General features: G+C 38.9%; 1 protein-coding gene across 1 annotated transcript; it reads left to right on the top strand.

The window, feature by feature from the left end:
- The first annotated feature begins 4,908 nt into the window (after positions 1 to 4,908).
- LOC137073715 (glutathione hydrolase 1 proenzyme-like) lies at positions 4,909 to 21,276 on the top strand. Its single transcript, XM_067442418.1, has 13 exons — positions 4,909 to 5,252; positions 6,342 to 6,512; positions 6,795 to 6,925; positions 7,171 to 7,281; positions 7,460 to 7,649; positions 10,546 to 10,706; positions 10,793 to 10,942; positions 12,623 to 12,759; positions 17,355 to 17,539; positions 19,667 to 19,782; positions 20,138 to 20,253; positions 20,596 to 20,703; positions 20,807 to 21,276. The coding sequence occupies exons 1-13, from the start codon at positions 4,909 to 4,911 to the stop codon at positions 20,948 to 20,950; spliced, it is 2,064 nt and encodes a 687-aa protein (XP_067298519.1). The 3' UTR covers positions 20,951 to 21,276.
- Positions 21,277 to 21,442: the final 166 nt, after the last annotated feature.

The raw sequence follows: 21,442 nt of genomic DNA, 5'->3' as shown, positions 1-21,442 counted from the left end.
AAGAGCAGGATTTCCATCTAATGAATTTGTATATAAGTGCCCTAAACACACACACAGTCTTCTGCATAATGGTAACCACAAAATTACAGAAACTCCTCAATGTCCAACATAACTGAACATTAAACACTAACATAAACTAATAACACCCCTCCCTTTACTGAAAAACACATAAAATAACACTTTATTCCATACATTTTCTCTCCTAGCGCAGTCCCTTGCAAAGCATGCTGGGAACTACAGATCCACTGCCCAGTTAGTTACATCAGCACAAATATTTCATGTAGTTTTAATGCAAATGAATTAAGTAAACTTCAGTTTTAAATATATTAGGCTGATTGAACACATTTCGACACGATTTAATTAGGTAAAGTAAACATAATTTAAATGTGTCTTATCTATGAAGGGCCTGAATCTTTTTTTTTTTGAGTGCATTGCCACGGTGACACTAGCCAGTTCCACAGGTTTAATGGTGATGGACCAGGAGCCTTTTGTGTCTGCTTGCATGAGTGACAGGTTTTTGACAATTGTTCAATTTGAGCATCAATACCAGGCCACCAGACATAACTATGTGCGACTACCTTCATCCTTATGACCCCTGGATGTCCTGAGTGCAACTCTGTTAGTACCCTGGATCTCAGCTTAGGTGGGATGACCAATCTCCGATCCCACATAAGACAACCCTGTTGCATCATCAACTAATCTTTCCTGCCAAATACGGGGCAAGGACATTGGTCAAATCTGTGACTTGTGAAAAACGTACAGTTGCCACCAACTCTATTATTTGTGACATAGTGGAGTCAGATCTGGTTTCCTTACAAACATCTGAACACAGCACTAGCAGGGAATCAAGATGCCTTACTTGAAGCAACTCCACCGAATCCTCTTTGACTTGGGATGCGGTAGGCAGGGGTACACTGCAGTGATGTGCGGGTCAATGTATAAACAACCCGCACCTGACCTACGTTTTCAGTTAACCCGCCCGCAACTCAGACCGCCAAAAAGAAAATATTGTACCCGACCCACTTCCTGACCCACATTTTTAAAAGTAGGCTAGTAAATGCTCTCTGGCATAATATCCATTAATCCAGCCTGTGGAGGAGAGAAATGCTTCAGGCCATGACGTGGTGCACTTAGAGGTGCGGAGGTGAGAGCAGGCAGTTCTTGAGGCAGCCCATCTTTTTCCATTTCAGCTGTTGCATATTATTGATGAATGCGATGTTTATGTTTCGACCCTGCTTGGAGAATTCATCAGCAGGTCAACTGAGAGAAAGCCCATTTTTGGAAAAGTGTGAAAGCCCTTAAGAGCACAAAGCCGCAAACTGTTCTTTTTCTGAATGCTGTATGATATAGCCTAGTGTTATGTAATAAAGGCTTGATTTATTCATTTATTTTGTTTCGTTTTCTTAACAATTAAGATGCTGCATGTGTTTATCCAGTCTAATCGAAGTGTGCTTCTCTCCCCCGACTTTCCCCAAAAAAATCCCGTCTTGGAATGTATACACTAAAATGAGTTTTATGCACGCTGTTTTTTGCGTGCATATGATACACACTTTATGGTGTATTATACGTACAAACCATTGTTCCTCTAAGTCAGGGGTAGGCAAGTTCGGTCCTATAAATTTTAGCTCCAAAACTACTAAACCACCACACTATAAAACTCATGGCTCCCAGCATGCATTGCAGCATGAAGTATATAACCATTGTTGAGATTCATATGATGATACTTGATATCTGCGTGCGTCTAAACTTTCCAGCTTGGCTGAAGATGTAGGGTGAATCTCAGGGCCTGGTTCAATTACCGGTGTGTGGTGGGGCTGAACATGCACGAACATGGTGATCTAGTCCTCCTCCACTCTGTCAACCTTGAACGAGGACCCGTCTATTCAGGGTGCAGCACTGATATATAGCTCCAGCGTCCAGGAGTGCTCGAGGAAGTACATCTCGGATCTCAACGTCCAGCCCACACCAAAACCCCTCCATCAGGGTCAGGTCACCACATGAGGCATGGTGGCAGGTGTCCAAAAACTCCTCCACATAGTCCTCTAGACACCTGCCACCCTGGAAGATAAACACGATACCTCCATCCCGAAGACCATCTCTCTCTCCAGGGGCCACATTGATGGAGGCTATCTCCATATCTCAGTAACTCTTTAGAAGTCTTGGTGGTTTGGTCCGGTCTTCTGTTACGGTGTTGGATGCAGCAGAGAAGAGGAGATCCAAGACTTCCAAAACAATACTGACTTCATTCAAAATAGACTTGAAACAGAACATCTAACACATTAACTAAACGTAAGATTGGACAAGGAAGGAATAAAAAAATGAGGGAACGTCTCAGGTTACGTATGTAACCATGGTTCCCTGAGAGGGAACGAGCCGCTGCATCGAAACGCTACGGGAAAACCTCTGTGTGATTACGCCATGAAGCACTCGTGAAATCTGTCCAAAAGCGTGGCGATACGTCATAGGCGGGTGACGTCATTGACCAAGAATCTATAAAGCACACCCGGACCAAACAGCGTTAGCTTCTGAAAAATTCAAACAAGTCTAGTATGGCATAGCGACGCAGCGTCTTGTTCCCTCTCAGGGAACCATGGTTACATACGCAACCTGAGACGTTCCCTTATTGAGGGAACTTGAGCTGCGTCGAAACGCTAAGGGAACAAAATGCCCACGTTGTCACAGTCCCAAGTGTCTGTATAATTGAAATCATCAACCCACAAACACCCGGGAACCTGGGGTAGAGGCTACATCTAAGTTGTAAAACCTCACAAACGTGTGCGGAGAGGACCAATCTGCCGCATCACACACCTCTTGAAGCAAATCTCCTGATACTAGAGATACTCCTAGTTGAATGGGCTCAGACTTTCAAAGGGGAAGGCTGTCCAGCCGGCTCATATGCGAGAGAGATAGCCTCAACTATCCATTTACTCAACGTCTGCTTGGATGCTGGCTTCCCTTTACTCGGGTATCCGAAACATACGAATAACTGATCAGATTTTAACCACAGGGCAGCTCTGTGGACATAAGCATCCAATGCCCTTACCGGGCAAAGCAGATTTAATCTCTCCTGGTCTGGGTTAAGGAACGGAGGTGGAGAAAATGCCTGCAGCATTACAGGGCCCGCCACATTAGTGGGGACCTTAGGTACATAGCCTTCCCTTGGGAATAAGAACGCTTTCACTATTCCAGGTGTGAACTCAAGACAAGAGGGAGCTATCGACAAAGCCTGCAAATCCCCTATTCTCTTTAGGGACGAAATGGCCAGGAGAAATACCGTTTTTTAGTGTGAGAAATTTCTCTGGCACCTCTTCAATAGGCTCAAAAGGGGCTAACATTAGGCCTTCTAACACTATGGCCTAGTCCCAAGTCGGAACCCTCGAACATGCCGCAGGCCTCAGCATCCACGGAGGAAACGGGACCCACGGGTGTCTCCCCACCGATGCATTGTCTAAGGCATGTGTTAAGCAGATATTGCCGCCACATAAACCTTCAAAGGGGAAGGGGACAAGCCTGAAGATAACTTTTCTTGCATAAAATCTAGTACTGAACCAACTGGGCAGTGAACTGGATTAAAAGAACGGCCTGTGCACCAGGCGACAAAAACTCTCCATTTTAGGGCATACTGTCTCCTCGAAGAAGGTACTCTGGAGTGCAACATGGTTTCTATTACCTCAGTAGATAGACCTGAATCTAAGAGCTGGGCCCTCTCAGAGGCCAGGCCCAAAGTTTCCATAACTCTGGGCGAGGGTGTATGAATGAGCCCCTCGCCTGGGAGAGAAGGTCCCTGCTGACCGGGATCTACCACGGGGGACCTTCGAGGAGAGACACAATGTCCGACAGCCATACTCGGCCCAGCCAGAACGGGGGGTATTCATAGAAACTGGGCCCCGTCCCAGCGGACTCTCTCCAGCACTCCTGCGAGCAACGCCAGAGGGGGGAAAGCGTACAGACGTAGCCTTGGCCATGTCTGTACCATGGCATCCAACCCAAGCTGGGCTGGATGCGTGAGGGAATAATATAGGGGACAGTGCGTTGTCTTTCGAGACGCAAACAGATCCACCTGCGCTTGCCCGAAGCGATCCCAGAGGAGCCCCACCACCTCGGGGTGGAGTCTCCATTCCCTCGGCACCACTCGCTGCCTCTACAGGGAGTCTGCCGTCTTGATCAGGTACCCTGGAATGTATATTGGTCGAACTGATAACAATTTCCTCTGGGCCCCAAGCAACACTGGCGATTTATGCAGGCATTGTCACATGACCTTGATCAAGCAAAAAGGATTCCCTTTCGGTGAGAAGCTCTTGGTCCTGAGCCACCACTGCAAAGGCCTTATGTACAGCAGGCCAAAATGTATCACGTTGGACGCTGCTGCCATCAGACCCAGAAGTCTTTGAAACTGTTTTACAGTGAGTGACTGACCTAGCTTTATCCTGCTTACGGCTTCCAGGATTGATTGTATCCTGGCAGGAGAAAGTTGAGCTTTCATTAGTTTCGTGTCCCAAACTACCCCCAAAAAAATAGTGACCAACACACTTTTCTTTAAATTTAGCCTTAGCCCCAACACTTTCATATAGGTGAGGACAGCATCTCGATGCTGGATCGCCAACTGTTCAGACAGCACCAAGATTAGCAAGCCGTCTATATAATTTAGTATGCGGATGCCCTGGAGTCTCATAGGAGCCAAAGCTGCATCCACGCCCTTCGTAAAAGTGCGAGGCAATAGAGCTAGGCCGAACGGAAGAACCCGATATTGGTAAGCTTCGCCCCCGAAAGCAAATCTCAGGAACTTCCTGACCTTCTTCGGAAATACAAGTACCGGCTGTAAAACCTTGACTCTCTGCTATGGGGAGGGACCCTCTCTATAGCCTCTTTTTGCAGAAGAGTCTGTACTTCTTGTTCCATGGCTAGAGCATGCTCGGGGCTGACCACTGTGGATACCATCATGTTATATCTGCAGGACCCAATCAGAGATATTTGGCAGAAGTTTCCACGCTGCCAGAGAATCTACTAAGGGAACCAGCCTCTCGAGGCCAGCCTCTGGTGTTTGTTGAGTGGTCAGATCGGTGTCCTGAAACGGCACACCGGCAGGAAAAAAAACTGACCCTCTTTGAGCCCTCCTCGCAGGGCGCGAGCTTCCAGGTGCCGCTACGTTTCCGGGGGGACATGGAGATGTGTGCTCGCCCCGCCCTGAAGCACCAGAGGTGGCAGGGTTGGCAGAACGGCCCCCTTATGGCACCGAATAAGGGGGCCACCGTGTAATGAGGTGAATACCCACCCACTCCGAAGGGGACTGCCATCAGAAGTCTGACCCTTCCGGTGTCAGGACTTTATTTAATTTCTAATGCAGTCAACTATCAACCAGACAAGTAAAACGGTCTGGATGAGAGGCTGTATATAGAAAATCGCCACGCTATTGGACAGATTTCACGAGTGCTTCATGATGTTCCCGTATCATTTCAACGCAGCTCGAGTTCCCTCGATAAGGGAACTAAATACACACACTGATGCCGGACTAACGAGGGGAACAGGTGACACAGATGACAAGACACAGCTGAATGAACTAAACTAACGAGTGTAACCATGGGAACAGAAAAGTGGCGGGAAAAAGAACAAAGGAAACATGTGACCAAACTCAAAACAGGAAATACATGAACGCATATCATTTAAATGAGTTAAAAAAAAAAAAAAACATTACAAGGGCAGATTATAACTCAAACCTCTGACGTGTTTAACAAAAGTTAAAAGGGTGCCAATTTGCCAATTCCCCACACAGTGAAATGATAGATAATAGAAAAATGCTTTGTGGCAGATTATTTGTTTTTTGTTTTTGTTTTTTAACTGCTCGTGCCATGAGAAAAAATGGCGCCCCGGGAAGCCTAAAAAGCACACTGGAACAAACAATTCACTAAAAACTCAATATGAGTCTCTATTCTCTCTGATATGTGTGATGTAATCAGCCAGATCTTACATTAGCACTGTTTTGGTCTGTTTGAATGAATTTGATTACTGGATCACTGAAAAATTTCCCTGAGTTTAATGGCTTAATATGGCCTGATCACAAACAGAGAAGCAGAATCAGAATCAGAATCAGAAACTCTTACCAGGGTTACAGATGCTGTAGATGCTCAGTGTGAGTCCCGACTTGTAACATCATCTAACAGCGTGATGAAACTTACATTAACGACACAGCTACACGTACTTCTGTAATTGATTTGCCTTAGTTGCGTTAAATTATTTTACAGCGTTAAGGACTTTAAATCAATTGCATGAGTTAACACATTAATGTTGACAGCCCAACACAATATATATTTCAAATTTCTTAAACTCTGGTGTTTTACTTTCAGATGCATTATCGGCATCATCATCATCATCGTTGTCGGCATCGTCATCGGCATCGCAGTGTTTGGGATATTATGTGGCATAGTGACAAAATGTTTCAATAAGGAACCTTCTGATAAGTGCTTTGCTAAAGCAGTAGTGGCAACGGATTCTGTGAATTGCTCTACGATTGGGAGGTATTATTACAAATAGTCACATTTATGTTTCTGGGAAATATTTCCTGCATTAGCGATGATACTTTTGAAACTCTAGAGAAGGGATTGGCAAATTCGGTCCTGGAGGGCCACTGCCCTGCAGAGTTTAGCTAACCCTGATCAAACAAAGGGTTGGAGCTCAACTCTGCAGGGCAGTGGCCCTCCAGGACCGAGTTTGCCAATCCCTGCTCTAGCGTCTACATTACTAATATGGAGCCACTTGAATTCTTCACTTGATATTACCCAGAGCTCTTTGTCTTGCAGGGACATCTTGAAACGTAATGGTTCAGCAGTAGATGCTGCTATTGCCGCTCTGCTGTGTGTGAGTGTGGTAAATCCCCAAAGCATGGGCATTGGAGGAGGCGTGGTTTTTACCATATACGATCCAACTACAGGTATTTGGGCTTTTAGAGATTAAACCAGACTGCCACAACAATCTCCCACAATAGCAACTGTTCAGTGAGTGCTTATCTTCAACATACCTTTTACTCTTCAAAACACCTACGAGTGCTTATCTTTATAAAGAGTCTGATATATTCTATTTACGCCATGTAAAAGTAGCAGTTCTTTGCATTAGGTGTAAATAGTGAAGAATTAAGGCAGTTCTGACCACAAAAAAGTGTAACGCTTTCACCCTCAGGAAAGGTGGAGACAATTAATTCCAAAGAAACTGCTCCAATGCATGCTACAGAGAACATGTTTGGGGAAAGCACGAAAGAATGTGAAAGTAAGGTCAAGAGAGCAAAACCAGGTAAACCAGCTTAAATCTATATCCCCACATCTAGCCTCTGTTATGGTTTTACAGCACACATTCAGCAAGCACATTAGTCCACACATTATAATAGTTAAATGATTATGATGATGATTTCTTGCCAGTTTTGACTCTTGAATGATCAGACCAAATCTCTGTGTTTTGTCATAAATTGCAGGGTTATTCATAGCTGTACCAGGAGAACTGCGGGGTTATGCGCTGGCACACAAAAGACACGGAAGACTGCAATGGAGGGAGCTGTTTGAGCCCAGTATAAAGCTGGCATCAGAGGGTTTTAGGATTGGTAAAGCCTTGGCTAATGCTATCACTGTGGAGCGTCACGCAATGCTGAAAAGTAAAATATTGAGGTAAGAATGTCATTTGTAAACTAGCAACAACAAAAACAAAAAAACACTACTGACCCTATGAAGAGACTGTACACTGTAAAAAATGATCGTGATTTTAACGGTCAAAGGTTGTAAAAATGCTACAGTTAAAAACTGTTATTTGGTTAACACAAAGTTTCCTTACTATATACGGTGAATAACTGCAATAGATCTAACCTTATGCCAGTGAAATTTACAGAAAAACAATGTAAAATCCCAAAAGAAAATTATAGAAAACCCAAAAGCATATATATTTTTTGTTTGAATCACAGTCACATTTTGTAAACTATTAAACAGAATATTTAGTTATATTTACATGTGATTATAATAAAATTTTATTTGATAAAACTACAAATATTGGTATTAAAAACCTGTACGTTTTTTGAGAAAATACTGTAAAAACTAGTTTGTTAATTTGACATGCAAATATTGTTGACAATTACAATTTTTTGTTAATCTTAAAAATGTAAGTCACTTTACACGTTTATGCATTTAAAAAATGTCTAAACATGTATTTGTATTGCATATAAATGTTCCATGCATGTGTGTCCATGTGTGTGCTCACTAATGAGTTAAAGTACCATTGAAGCAGTGTTGAAGTTAATGAGATAATTAAGAGATGATTGAGCATTAATGATGAACACCTGATGATAATGAGCACAATCACTGAAGGAAAGAGAAACACGAGAACTACGACTGACTTCAGCCACAGCTGTAGATGAAATCAACTGAAGATAAAAGAAGACATTAAATCTCTGAAGATCTCATCAGAGGAGGATTAAACAACTCCACAAACAGCATTTCCAGCTTCACACATTATCAACCAGACTGACTTTATTTCTGTGGATGTTGATGTTTTATTGAAAATAATAGTTTTATTTGAAGTCACCATGATGGTGAGCAGTGTTTGCTTTAGTTGGGCTCTTGACCCTTGACTCTCCAACATTAGTTTTCTGGCTGCTTTAACTGTGTTTATAAAGCACTTTAGTTACAGCATGGAAAGCCAAGAAAACACATGGTCAGATGATTTGTCTCTTTGTTCATGATTATATAATCATCATCTAGTGATCACTGGTCTTGTTCAGAGTCTAAGACTCTGTTTATGTGTTATTAATTTTGTTTAATCATAATAGTGGCCAGTTGATTCTATAGCATGAGCGCTGTCGTGGCAATCTAATATGCGGAATTTAAAAAAATAGTGCACAAAAGGTTTTAATCTATGGCATTCATTAGACACAAACAGATATCAAGAATCAGTGTATGAATCTCAACAATGGTGACAATCAGTGAAAAGCTTAATGCTGCAGTGCATGCTGGGTACCACCAATCAAAACTCTCCAATGAGTCCCAGCATGCATTGCGGCATGAATAAATTATGCATCTGAATTGTGTTTTTTTTTTTTTTTTTTTTGTCACCATTGTAGAGATGCAAACACTGATTCTTGATGTCTGTGTTTGTCTAAATAATGCCATAGAGTAAACCTTTTTTTGGTCCTGCAAGTTGTTTGATTGCCACAACAATGCATGAGTTTATAATGTAAACCACATGGCTTTTATTACGCATGCTACACAATTAACACATTACCTCTATAACCAGAGCATTAGAATCTGAATGAGTTTAGTGATTCAGCCACTACATGACGATTAATATAATCATCATTAAAGAGCCAAATCACCTGGCCATGGTTTTTTGACTTTCCATACCATAACAAAAGTGCTTTAAAAACACAGTTAAAGCAGCCAGAAAACTAATGTTGGCGGGTCAAGAGCCCAGCTAAAGCAAACACTGCTCACCATCATGGTGACTTCATATAAAACTATTATTTTAATTAAAACATAAATTACAACAATAAAATCAGTTTGGTTAGTAATGCATGAAGCTGGTAATGCTGTTTGTGGAGTTGTTTAATCCTCTGATGGGATCTTCAGAGATTTAATGTCTTCTTTTATCTTCAGTTGATTTCATCTAAAGCTGTGGCTGAAGTCAGCTGTAGTTCTCGTGTTTCTCTTTCCTTCAGTGATTCTGCTCATTATCATCAGGTGTTCATCATTAATGTTCAATCATCAATTAATTATCTCATTAACTTCAACACTGCTTCAATGGTACTTTAACTCAGTAGTGAGCATACACATGAACACTAGGAAGTGTTAATTTAACATGGGTGTTTTTCTGTGTACTTTTACATAATTCCTAACTGTTTCATTTACGTATAACTGGCATATATCAATCATCTTTAGTTTATTAATTTGTCTATGTAAAAATAATCCAAATGCATTGAAAATGTATATGCAGTTTACATACATAAATCTTATGCTTTACATTTTAATGTAATACTTACTGGTTTTCTATTTATTTTTAATAAAAATGAAAAAAAAAACTGTGCCTCCTCTAACCACAGACTTAATTTTGAATTTCATAGTGCGCATAGATTCATAATTCTCTGGTAACCACAGCTGCCAGCATTTTCCTGTAAAAATAACAGTTTTTTGTAGTTTTTTTTTACAGTGTACACTGTAAAAAAGATCCCCATAAAATTTACGGTACCATTATTGTTTTATAGTGTACTGTGTACACATAATTATTTATATATAAACTTTCAAATTATAGGGTTTTTAACTGTAAAATAAACCAGTTTTAACCGTAATTACCGCATTATAAACCTTTAAATTATATGCTGTTGTCCCGTAAAACCTAAAATGTTACTGCCGTATTTTTTACGGAAAAGTTCTGGCAACCAGAGCTGCCGGTTTTTTACCGTAAATTTGATGGGTATTTTTTTACAGTGTATGTCTGTAATACACCAGTGTTTCTAAAGCATCTGCCTTTTCATTTTTTATGATAACATCTCATTTCTGTCCTTCTCTTTCTTTTTTCCAGTGAAGTGTTTTGCGACTTAAACAATAACCCCTTAAAGGTAAATGATATGATACGATTTCCCAAACTAGCTGACACCCTTAAGAAGATCGCAGAAGAAGGACCGGATGCCTTTTATGATGGGTCATTGACTCAGACCATAGTGGATGATATCAAGGCTGCAGGTCATTTCATGCTTAAATGTGACTCATATCTAAAGGATATTGTGAATTAATAGTATTAAAGTATGCAATATATCTTTGTTTCTCAGGAGGGATTATAACACGTGAGGACCTGAAGAATTATGAGCCAGTTCTGAATGAGTATGCATTAAACTTCACTGTGGGAAAATACATATTTCATGCTCCTGATGCTCCATTCGGTGGACCTGTGCTTGCTCTGATACTCAACATACTCAAAGGTCAGTGTGTTTGGATTACAGTAAGTGAATACTAAAGCCAGCACTCTACAATTACTGCAAATAATTATTCATTTTAATGCAGCTATAACTTCATTCAGGATAGGTCCCTGGCATAGATGATAAGGCAGTTGGCTAGGGAGCAAAAAATTATTTTGTGGCACTAATCTCCCAATTCTTAATTCTTTGTCGCAGTTATGTGTTGTGCTTTTCACAGTACCGTGAATGATTCTTGCTTACTGCCAGCTCTCTTTAAATATAAGTGTGATTGACTGATTATTATCATGTTGTAACGAAACTACTCTGAGACAGAAGGTTGGAGATCCAAACGCAGTATTTATTAAAGGGTAATCCAAAGTCGTAGTCCATAAAACACGCAAATGTCATACACAGGCAAGCAGTCCGAAAAGGCAAGCAAAACAGAAGGAACAGGCAAAAGGGTAATCCACAGAGAAGGCAAGAAATCAAAGACCAAGATACATGAAACCAGGGAAACGCTCAGAAATGCAGTTGTGATACTAAACAAGACATCGGCATGAATGACAGGGATAACCTGGCTTATATAGGCAGAGGTAATGAGGTGATGAGACACAGGTGTAAACATAGAGTGCTAATGAGTCCGAGGAAAGGATTATGGGTAATGTAGTTTGTGATTGAGTGACAGTCCGGGGTGGAGTGCCCTCTGGTGGTGAACACGGGCACTCACACTGGTGAATTGTGACACATGTTTGGAAATAGATTTGGTTTACTCAATCAGGTAGCAGCGTCAACAAGTTAGTAATAATTTGGCCGGCACTCAAAATTCAGCACAACACTGGCCATATTAGAAACCTAGTGAAGCACAAGAGTTGAATACACACTGTAAGTGTATGTGTGAGTGTCAGGGTTGAGGGATCATGAAAACAAAAACTACCCCATTGGGAACAACTCAGAATCCAAACACCAGCATAGCTGAACCAGCTAAGACAGCAGGAACACTGTAAAAATCTGACAGGACAGCAAACAAAAGAAGAATAAAGAGGGAGCAAACAAGGCAGTAGGACTGACCAAATTTGGACAATAATCTAATTGTGGTTTTTTTTTTTTTTAACCAATATTGCAGTTGTGATTTAATATACATTTTTTTAAGCTCTTTGTCTTCTGTATGATGAGCAAAAAATCATGGTGGGATTATAAGTTAATTATACAATAAGTAATGTTTTAAATAATTTAATTAACACAAATTTATTTAAAACAAACAATGCATGTTAAGAATTTTAAATATATATCTATAAACTAATATAGCTTCAAAACATAAATACTAGTAAATAAATTATGAGGAACAAAAACCTTACAAGCAATGAACAAAGAGTGCTTTCAGTATTTAAGACTATCTGGGTGATTTTCTCGGCCACAAAACTAAGAATAAACTTGACTGAAGAGACAGAACCAGACAGTGAGAGAGACGTTCAATGTACATTCTCTATATGATCATGCAACTCATGTCCTATTATCTTAAATTGAATTAATATAGTTTTATTCAAATAATCTTGAGTTTGTTGTGAAACAACAATATATTTCAACATATATTTCTCAACCATGAGTTACTCCAGAAATTCACCATTTAAATTTAAGATCATATCAAACGCTCTAAAAAACAAAACATTTAAGACAATGCACAAAGACTTAAGTGTTCTTTTTCAGGTTACAACATCTCAAGCAGCAGTGTGTCCACAATACAGAACAAGACTTTGACCTATCATCGTATTATAGAGGCTTTCCGCTTCGCCGATGCCCAAAAGAGTAAACTGGGAGACTCACGTTATGTTGACATCTCTGAGGTGAACTCAACTCAACTCTTGGATTCCTGGATATTTGCAGTCTAAGGCTGGGCATACACTGTGCAATTTTGAGGCGAATTCTGACTCATGTGACGCTTTTTTTGAGTCCGGCTGATGTTCAGCTATGTTGTTTGTCGTGCAGTGTACAGGGGGAACCGACAGGCAATTAAACCTCTCCTGACCGGCAATCGGATGGTCGGATGAATTTCTGGCATGTCAGTAATTTTGGTTTCCCCTTTTGAGGTTATCACTCTCATGACGCAGCGCTACGAACCGACTGACCGTAAAATCCGTGTTATTATTTTCTCATTACACAGGGGATGTTCGAAAATGCTTAATGTGTAAAGTAGCTTAACGTAGCTTAATATAATACAAGTAAGTGATATATATATATATATAAAAAAAACGAATTTAGTAAACATCATTCGGTAAGACTTTACAATACAGGTGCAGGTGCAATACATTAATGCTAATATGCATTAATTCATGCTTAACTAATGCACAGATAATCATGAGTTAATGTATTACTAATGGTGAACTAACCCATTTATTAATGATTACTGCATCAGCAACTTACATTTATCATTAATAAATGTGTTAGTTCACCTTTAGTCATACATTAACTCATGATTATCTGTGCATTAGTTAAGCATGAATTAATGCGTGTTAGTACACCCTTATTGTAAAGTGTTACCCATCATTATAATAAAGCATACTATGTACAGAAAAACAGATAAGCCCAGAATATAAAAGCAACACGTTTATTTACATGTTAAGCATTTTCCTCCCATAGAAAACTGTTGAAAATGCTTAGTGTAGACAATGATAAGTAAAGACCAGAATGCAATGCACATTAGCAAACTAGCAAACCACTCAGTGTTCATATGGGAACCACCAGCATGGTGTTAAAGTAACACTGAAACAGTGTTTGAGTTAATTAGATACATAAGTGATTAACTGAGTGATGATCATTTGATTATTGATGAACACCTGATGATAATGAGCAGAATCACTGAAGGACAGAGAAACACAAGAACTACAATTGACTTCAGCCAAAGCTTTAACAATATTGAAAACTTTTACATTTTAAACATCACACAAGCAATGTGCAAACTTTGCACAAGAGTTATGCCGATGAAGAATCTCAAACCCCAGTCAATTAGCTATTCACTACACAGAAAGTGAAAGTAAAAATGTCAGTGCATATATATTCTTTCAGAGAACATATGCTGATAACGGTAGCTATTAAAGAGGCTTAATGTTTATCTTGTGCCCATTGAACAATATGATCTGAGAGTGATGAGAGTCATCATGAGCTCTAGGATATTTGTGATGTGGTCACGATGTCAAATGATGAGGTCAAATTGCACTCACTGATCAAAGACTAGGCACCCAGCATTCATTGCAGCATGAACCATACATATATTATTGATGTACGTGTGTGTCCAAATGACACAGTAGTTCAACATTTTTGTTTCTTATTATGCATAAAAAAATCTGTTATAAGTAATTATAACACTGCTGGATCCCATACTGCATAATCACAGGGCTATATAATTAAACATATAAAACTAATAACACCTCACAAAGATTGCACACTAAATCTAGGTGATGATTATGTCCTTAAAACAAACCAACATCACCTCTTTTGTCTTTCTTTGTCACAACAAATGTGTCTTACAAACACAGTTAAAGCAGCCAGAGAAAATATGACGTTAAAAGGTCAAGAGCCAAAGTAAAGCAAACACTGATCACCAGAGGTGGGACAAAGTCATTGTTATGCAAGTCACAAGTAAGTCTCAAGTCTTTGCCCTCGAGTCCCGAGTCAAGTCGAGTCAAAGATGAGTCAAGTCTCGAGTCGAGTCAGAAGTCAAAGCCAACAAGTCTCAAGTCGAGTCCAAAGTCCTACCATTTTAGTTTCGAGTCACTTCAAGTCATCTTACCACAAAAATAAAAATTATACAAATTATGTATGTCTGTAAGATTTGTATTTATTTAAACCTCTTTTTATACAATGCCATTAAGCAAATACAGTAAAAAAACAGAAAATGTAAATTTTCACAGAAAATGCTTGTATTGCAACAGCATATTGCACTAGAACAATGCACAGCAGCTTCAGTCCTGTATTGTGTTGACCTCATATTGCAAAACAGTTAAACTTCAAATAGATATGGGTCCTTTTAGCCTAAACTTAGGGCCATTATGGGAATATTGTTTAGCTTATTTTTGGTTTAATTTGGTTTACTTTAATAATTTTATTTATTCAATTATTTTGTTTTGCTATACTTTTTATGCCAGCTTGCCATGGCAAAGCATATGACTTCAGTTTCTTGAGGGAAAGGGCTTTCTTATGACTTTTGAAGCAGTGAAAATATTCTTAATATTGCATACACTGAAACTGAAATATTATTGTATACCGTAGTGTATAATAGACAATGAATATTGACACAACAACATTGATATGAGTAAAGAGTTCAAATACAACATGTGAGGCTATAGATTTCCTGACATCTGTTTCATATTCTTCTCAGGTATGAAGAATACCTAGAGGGGTGGGGGGCCCAAAACAAGCCCAATATTTTTATATTATTTATTATCATCAGTATAATTTATGATTAATAATGTATCAATAAATGTGCCTGCAACATATTAAATTGAAATCTCGTGGAGTTTAAAAAGCAAATACAGATGGGATTTTACAAAATTCTTCAAGTTGCAATAAAGACTGTGAACAGAAGAGGTTTGGAGATGGAAAAAGAGAAAAAGTGACGTGAAGGATTATGGTAACTCCAGTCGGAGTTATTGCACACATATAAGGAGCAGTGGTGAACATGCACACTATAAACCGTAAAAAGGATAAGCCCTGCATCTCAATGTGCAATCTGCCCTAAAGAGTGTTGAAAATTACTAATGTCACATAGCTACTATTTAGGATTATTATGCACTTTTTTTACAGTCTATTGGGAGTTGGTGCATAGGAAAACACTGAGAGCGCTGCAAAGAGACATGTTTATAATAATATATATTCGAACCATACCTACTGTTATTATTAGTAGCCTATACTTTTTTTATTATTTATTTTTATAATAGCCAAATAATAATAGTCATAATAAATAGCCTACATTATAAAAAAATATTTTTAAAATTAAATTAGGTGGCTTACCTCTTGTTTCCTCTCCATCTCTGTATATCTCTGCTGGTTGCATTGTTTGTAAAAAATAATAATAAAATGTATTCGTCTATTTACGTCTACGAACTATCATTACATTTATAACATCACATCACATGCCTGCACGTTGAACGCAATTTTTCTTCAATGAAGGGAAGGAGGCGGGATGTATGAGGACGAATGACTACAGCACTTGTATCGTTGCACTATGTCTATTAGCTGTGAGAAGACAGTGTCAGGCAATGTATTTGGACAAAACAGCGACCATAAATGTAAAGAAACGAAGTTGCTTGTCATATTTTCCTAACAAGCAACCACATTTTTTTAAATAAGCCCAAAAAACCGCGACCCGCAACTCGAGATTTTTTACCGCGACTTGCCAAAAAAAGAAGCCCAAATAAGTCACGTGTTATACGCGGACTTGGTAGCTATGGATACTGTTGAATCAAACCAACGTGGGAATACAGTGATTGGATGTCGTGACTCGTGCTGGCAGCGCGCGTGCTCTCTAAATGCATACAGGTGCAGCTTTTTTTCACTGAGAGCAGCGCGGCAGTGTGAAAGAAAAATTGCCAAAAAGTAGCAAGTCTTCTCGAGTCATAAGGCTCAAGTCCAAGTGAAGTCACGAGTCATTGATGTTAAAGTCCAAGTCGAGTTGCAAGTCTTTGTACATTTTGTCAAGTCGAGTCCAAAGTCATCAAATTCATGACTCGAGTCTGACTCGAGTCCAAGTCACATGACTCGAGTCCACACCTCTGCTGATCACTATAATAATGATGATTCAAACAAAACAATAAAACATCAACATCTGGCTATTACCAGACCAAGCTCAATTTAAGATTAAACATTGGTCTGGGGAGTCTGCTCCGTGTTTTCTACTGCACATGAGGCGTGATCAATGAGTATTATTTGAATGACTCTCAATTGAAAAGTCCTTCAACCAATCAGACCACAAGAAGCGTTATCAACAGCCAACGGCCCATCGCTTCTCTATCCGTCATCGTGTTAAACCCGCCAATAGGGCACCAGGTGGATAAGCCAATCTGTGGTTGGTTCCCGCAAAAGTGTAACAGAAGCAGTAGAAATGAATGTAAAGGTTTCTGAGATAGGGCAAAATCAAATCAGGTTTGGTTTAACTATATGTAGTATTTTGTGTTAAATTACTATCTGTTCATTTTAGGCCTGTAATTCATTGTTTAATCGACTTGACTGCTCACACCATTTGTGTGATAAACATTTAAGTCGCAACTCGATGATCAGACCGCATAGTGTGAGCACATAAATCGCACAGTGTATGCCTGCCTTAAAGGGATATTTCACCCAAAAATAACAATTCTGGGACCTTAAACTTTTCCCCATTTGTGGCGTTGTTTTCTCAAAGCCTTTCACTTTACCTGTATTAACTTATTTTTTTGACTTTTGTCAGGTTGTCAAAAATATGATCTCAGACGACTTTGCGGACCACATCAGGAGTAAGATTAAAGATGACATCAAACAAACCAGCTACTCTAAAGACGACTATAAAGTGCCTGATGACCATGGCACATCTCACCTGTCTATCATCGCAGAAGATGGGAGTGCAGTGGCCGTCACCAGCAGTATCAATAATCAGTAAGAGAAATACAAACAGATCAGTGTTTCTCAATCCTTGTCTTGATCTAACACCCAGTTTCAGTTTTTGAGTGCTCCTCTATTCATAACACATCACCTCCAACAATATGAACTTTAAGCTGAATTACCACTGGATTGTTTTTGAGCCTTCTGTTTAGGAGACTGATTTGTATAGTTTCTGGCTAATCAGAGGGAATTGGAGTGGAGTGGTTGTGTCTCTATAGCCTTATTCGGACGGTAATTGTGTCACGTGGACGTCCGTAAAAATACATTTGCATGCCACCTCAGTGATAAACTCGAGGATTCGGATGGCGAATTATTCACAGTGGAGGAGCGAGTTTTGTGATCCTGCACATGTGGTCAGTCGAATGATCGTCTGCTGTAAACATGTCATATTGGTATAATAAGAATAAAATCATATTTAATTTGATAATAGGATATTATGAAATATTTAAATCTCTGGTTTAAAAAAAATGTAATTTTAAAAAATGTGGAAATGAGCAGATTTAGTCTATATAAAGTTATTTAATGCCGTAATAACGGCTCATTTCAAATGTTTACATGTTTTGAGCGGTGATAAAAGATTATTCTTGCGGATACTTTCCAGCATTACAGTAATGTAGTTACAGTAGTGTAGGCTAGATCTTTAAAATGCATCCAAATGACAGCGAAGTGCAGCGATACGGTGCGCCGCTGTGGTCCAAAAGCATATAAACAGGGAATTTTGAAGCGATCTCTTCTTGAAAACTCAAAGATGTGGATTCATACGGCCATTAAATGACCACACAATCTTGGTGTTCATCAAAAAACAGTACGTAATTTGTTAGTAAAATACCTTACAACCCCACCAGAAACAATTACCGGGCTTTATATAAAATTAATAGGGCTTTAGAGAGGTGAAAAGTAATGTATCTAACGATTACATCAACTCCCCACCAACTAGCTGAGATGATATCAGACATGTTGGAAGTTGTTAAAGTCAGCAGTGTCGGGCAACTTTCAGCAAGTTTACAATTATCACAGCTTCCGTAGACCAGAGGAAACAAATACATCATCCGCTTTTATATGGTGAGATTACTGCATGAACTTTGTGAGTTACACTTCTACTCTTCTGTCTATGATCATGCAGTGCTTCTATTTGTATTTTATAGGGATGCCCCTAACAGTCGACCAAATGTTAGTTGGCGAGAAAAGGCTTAGTTTACCAAATTTTTAATAGTCAGTTAGTTACAGAAAAATAAATACACAGCAAGTGGCGATGTCATGTGACGAACTCACCATCATGTCGTTTCAAACCCAATGGAAATCAAAATAAGATCGTTTTAATGAAATCTGAGAGATTTCTGTCCCTACATTGACAGCTATTTAACTATGGCTATTATAATTAATCAGTGGAAAAAAACATAATTTTTTATCATTTGATTTTGATAATACAGATAGAGGGAAAGGGTAACTGTTAAGGGTCTACTTTTATTTGTGTAAACTCACAATAACAGCAAGATGTTGATAAAGAAAAGAGTTATGATGCACTTTCTGTTCTCTCTGCCTCTGTGAACGGGCTAATAGGCTACACAAACATCATAAATATAACTATAGAAGGCTTGAAATGTCTCATTTTAAACAGACGTTCACTATACTGCGGAGATGGCGAGTGAGCATCGTGAACTTCATCTTTGCAGCCAACACCGACTCACTATAATCACTATAATAAAATGGCTGCTTTTAAAATCATTACTTTTGCCAGTGCTTTGTGCTGAATAGGCTATATTCCACCTCCACTTTATATTTAAGTAATTCAATTATTATAAATGTACGATTTAGTCAACAAATGAACAAATGAAACTCGTTGACTAGAAAAATCTTTAGTCAGGGGCAGCCCTATATTTTAAGTCAAGCAAGAAAGTCAGAGGTAGTCCTCTGACTGAGAAAGGCCAGTCAGTACATTTAACTTCTCCTACCAAAATCATTCAATCAGCTAGTGGCACATAGGCTTTAACAATATTTAAATGAAACATTGCTAACAAGATTTTTTCAGTGGCAACACCTTTTGATGTCTATTTTCATGAAGCGCTGTTGCTTTGCTGTTCTTTTCAATCTTGTTGTCTGAATGTGTTTTTGTTCTCACAGTTTTGGTTCTGGGGTGATGTCACACTCAACAGGCATTATATTTAATGACCATATGTGTGATTTCATTCATCCTGAAGTAATAAGTGGAATTATCAAAAACAACTTCATTCAAGCAGGTAAAAAAATTGCATGTCATAGAGATTAAATTATTTCAATTTTGACTTTTTCCCTGCCATAGACAGAATTTCCCAGCAGTCCGTGTTTTCACTTTTATACGTTAGGGGACACTATTACACATCTCAAGTGTTGATTACAAAATAATGCAATTTTGTTTCTCTCCGCTGTATTTTCTTTTGATCCATTGCATTTTCACAGATGTTCATTCAACAAAATATTCTGGTGGCTATTCAAATTTGGTGAAAATTATAAAAAATGCTGGCGCTTGCAGGCAAAAAAAAAAAAAGGCAGGGAAAAAGTAAAGTTCAAGAAAATAACCTATATAAATATAAACGTGTTATTTGTTTTGACAAGGTAAAAGGCCACTTTCATCAATGTGTCCCACAATAATACTGGACGAACAGAACAGACAGGTCAAAATGGTGGTTGGAGGTGAAGGTGGGACAAATATTACCACTGCAACTGCTCAGGTAACAATAAAACAAAACACAACACACACACACACACACACACACACACACACACACACACACACACACACACACACACACACACACACACACACACACACACACACACACACACACACACACAAACAAACAAATAAACAACAACAACAACACAACTCTGTTAAGAGAGTTGAACAATTAAACCTTACAGAAAGCAAAATCAATTCATTGACATTTGATTATTCTGAACAAAACAACATTTGTCTGTTAGGTCTATGGCTATGGGTATGTTTTTTAATACATAAATAACAGGTTGGTGTTATATTTAAATATATGAACCCCCCCTTGTGTCCCTCATCTCAGGTGATCCTGAACTATCTGTTCTTTGACTATGATCTGCAGAAAGCTATTAATGCACCCAGAGTTCAGATCACGCTAAATGAGACAAATATAGAAGGTCAATTCGATGAGGTAAGATTTTTACACAACAGATGTTTGTCATCTAAAATATATTCACAAAGTCAGAAAAGAGATAACTGGATTATTTTTCTCTGTGCTGTATTCATAAATGCAGAGTGTAATTGTTGGCTTAAAGCAGAGGAGTCATAATATACTCAACAATACTGAAACATCAGTGGTCCAGGCGGCTGTACGACAGGAAGACACAATCTGTGCCGAATCCGACAAGAGGAAAGATGGCCGTCCTGCTGGATACTGAGCGCTGCTGCGGCTGTCAAACGCTGAAAAAGAAACAAAAACTCCAGAACTGTTGTTGGGCTGTTTTATGGTGTCAATTAAACTTTAGCAAGTAATGTACGAAAAGCTATTCATAAATGGCATTGTTTCAGCCATCTTGCATTACAATTTCACACAGCTTCTAAACGTGCTGCACATTTTCTCAGTAGTATTCCAGCTTGTCAGTTTAGCTTACTGATATCACTTTCACTTTGAAATCTTCTAAAAAATCTCAATATACACAAGAAAATAATTGTCATTGTTGTAATCTTTACTGAAAAGAGTTTGATAGTTGCATTGTAATGGAGTTCTGTCAAATCAATAAAGATATTTAATATACGTGTTGTTCTGTCAATGTCACATTGGTGAGTAAATTACCGAACACAATGCAGCGTGTCCTTTTGTGCACCATAGATGATTTGAGCAACTACAGACAAGTACATGTATAATCATAATATATGAGTCTGCATGGAAG

The sequence above is a fragment of the Pseudorasbora parva genome, chromosome 4 (genome assembly GCF_024679245.1).
Source record: "Pseudorasbora parva isolate DD20220531a chromosome 4, ASM2467924v1, whole genome shotgun sequence".
NCBI classification, from domain to species: Eukaryota; Metazoa; Chordata; class Actinopteri; order Cypriniformes; family Gobionidae; genus Pseudorasbora; species Pseudorasbora parva.
The sequence above is the reverse complement of the archived record's forward strand: the minus strand, read 5'-3'. Positions and strand labels throughout refer to the sequence as shown.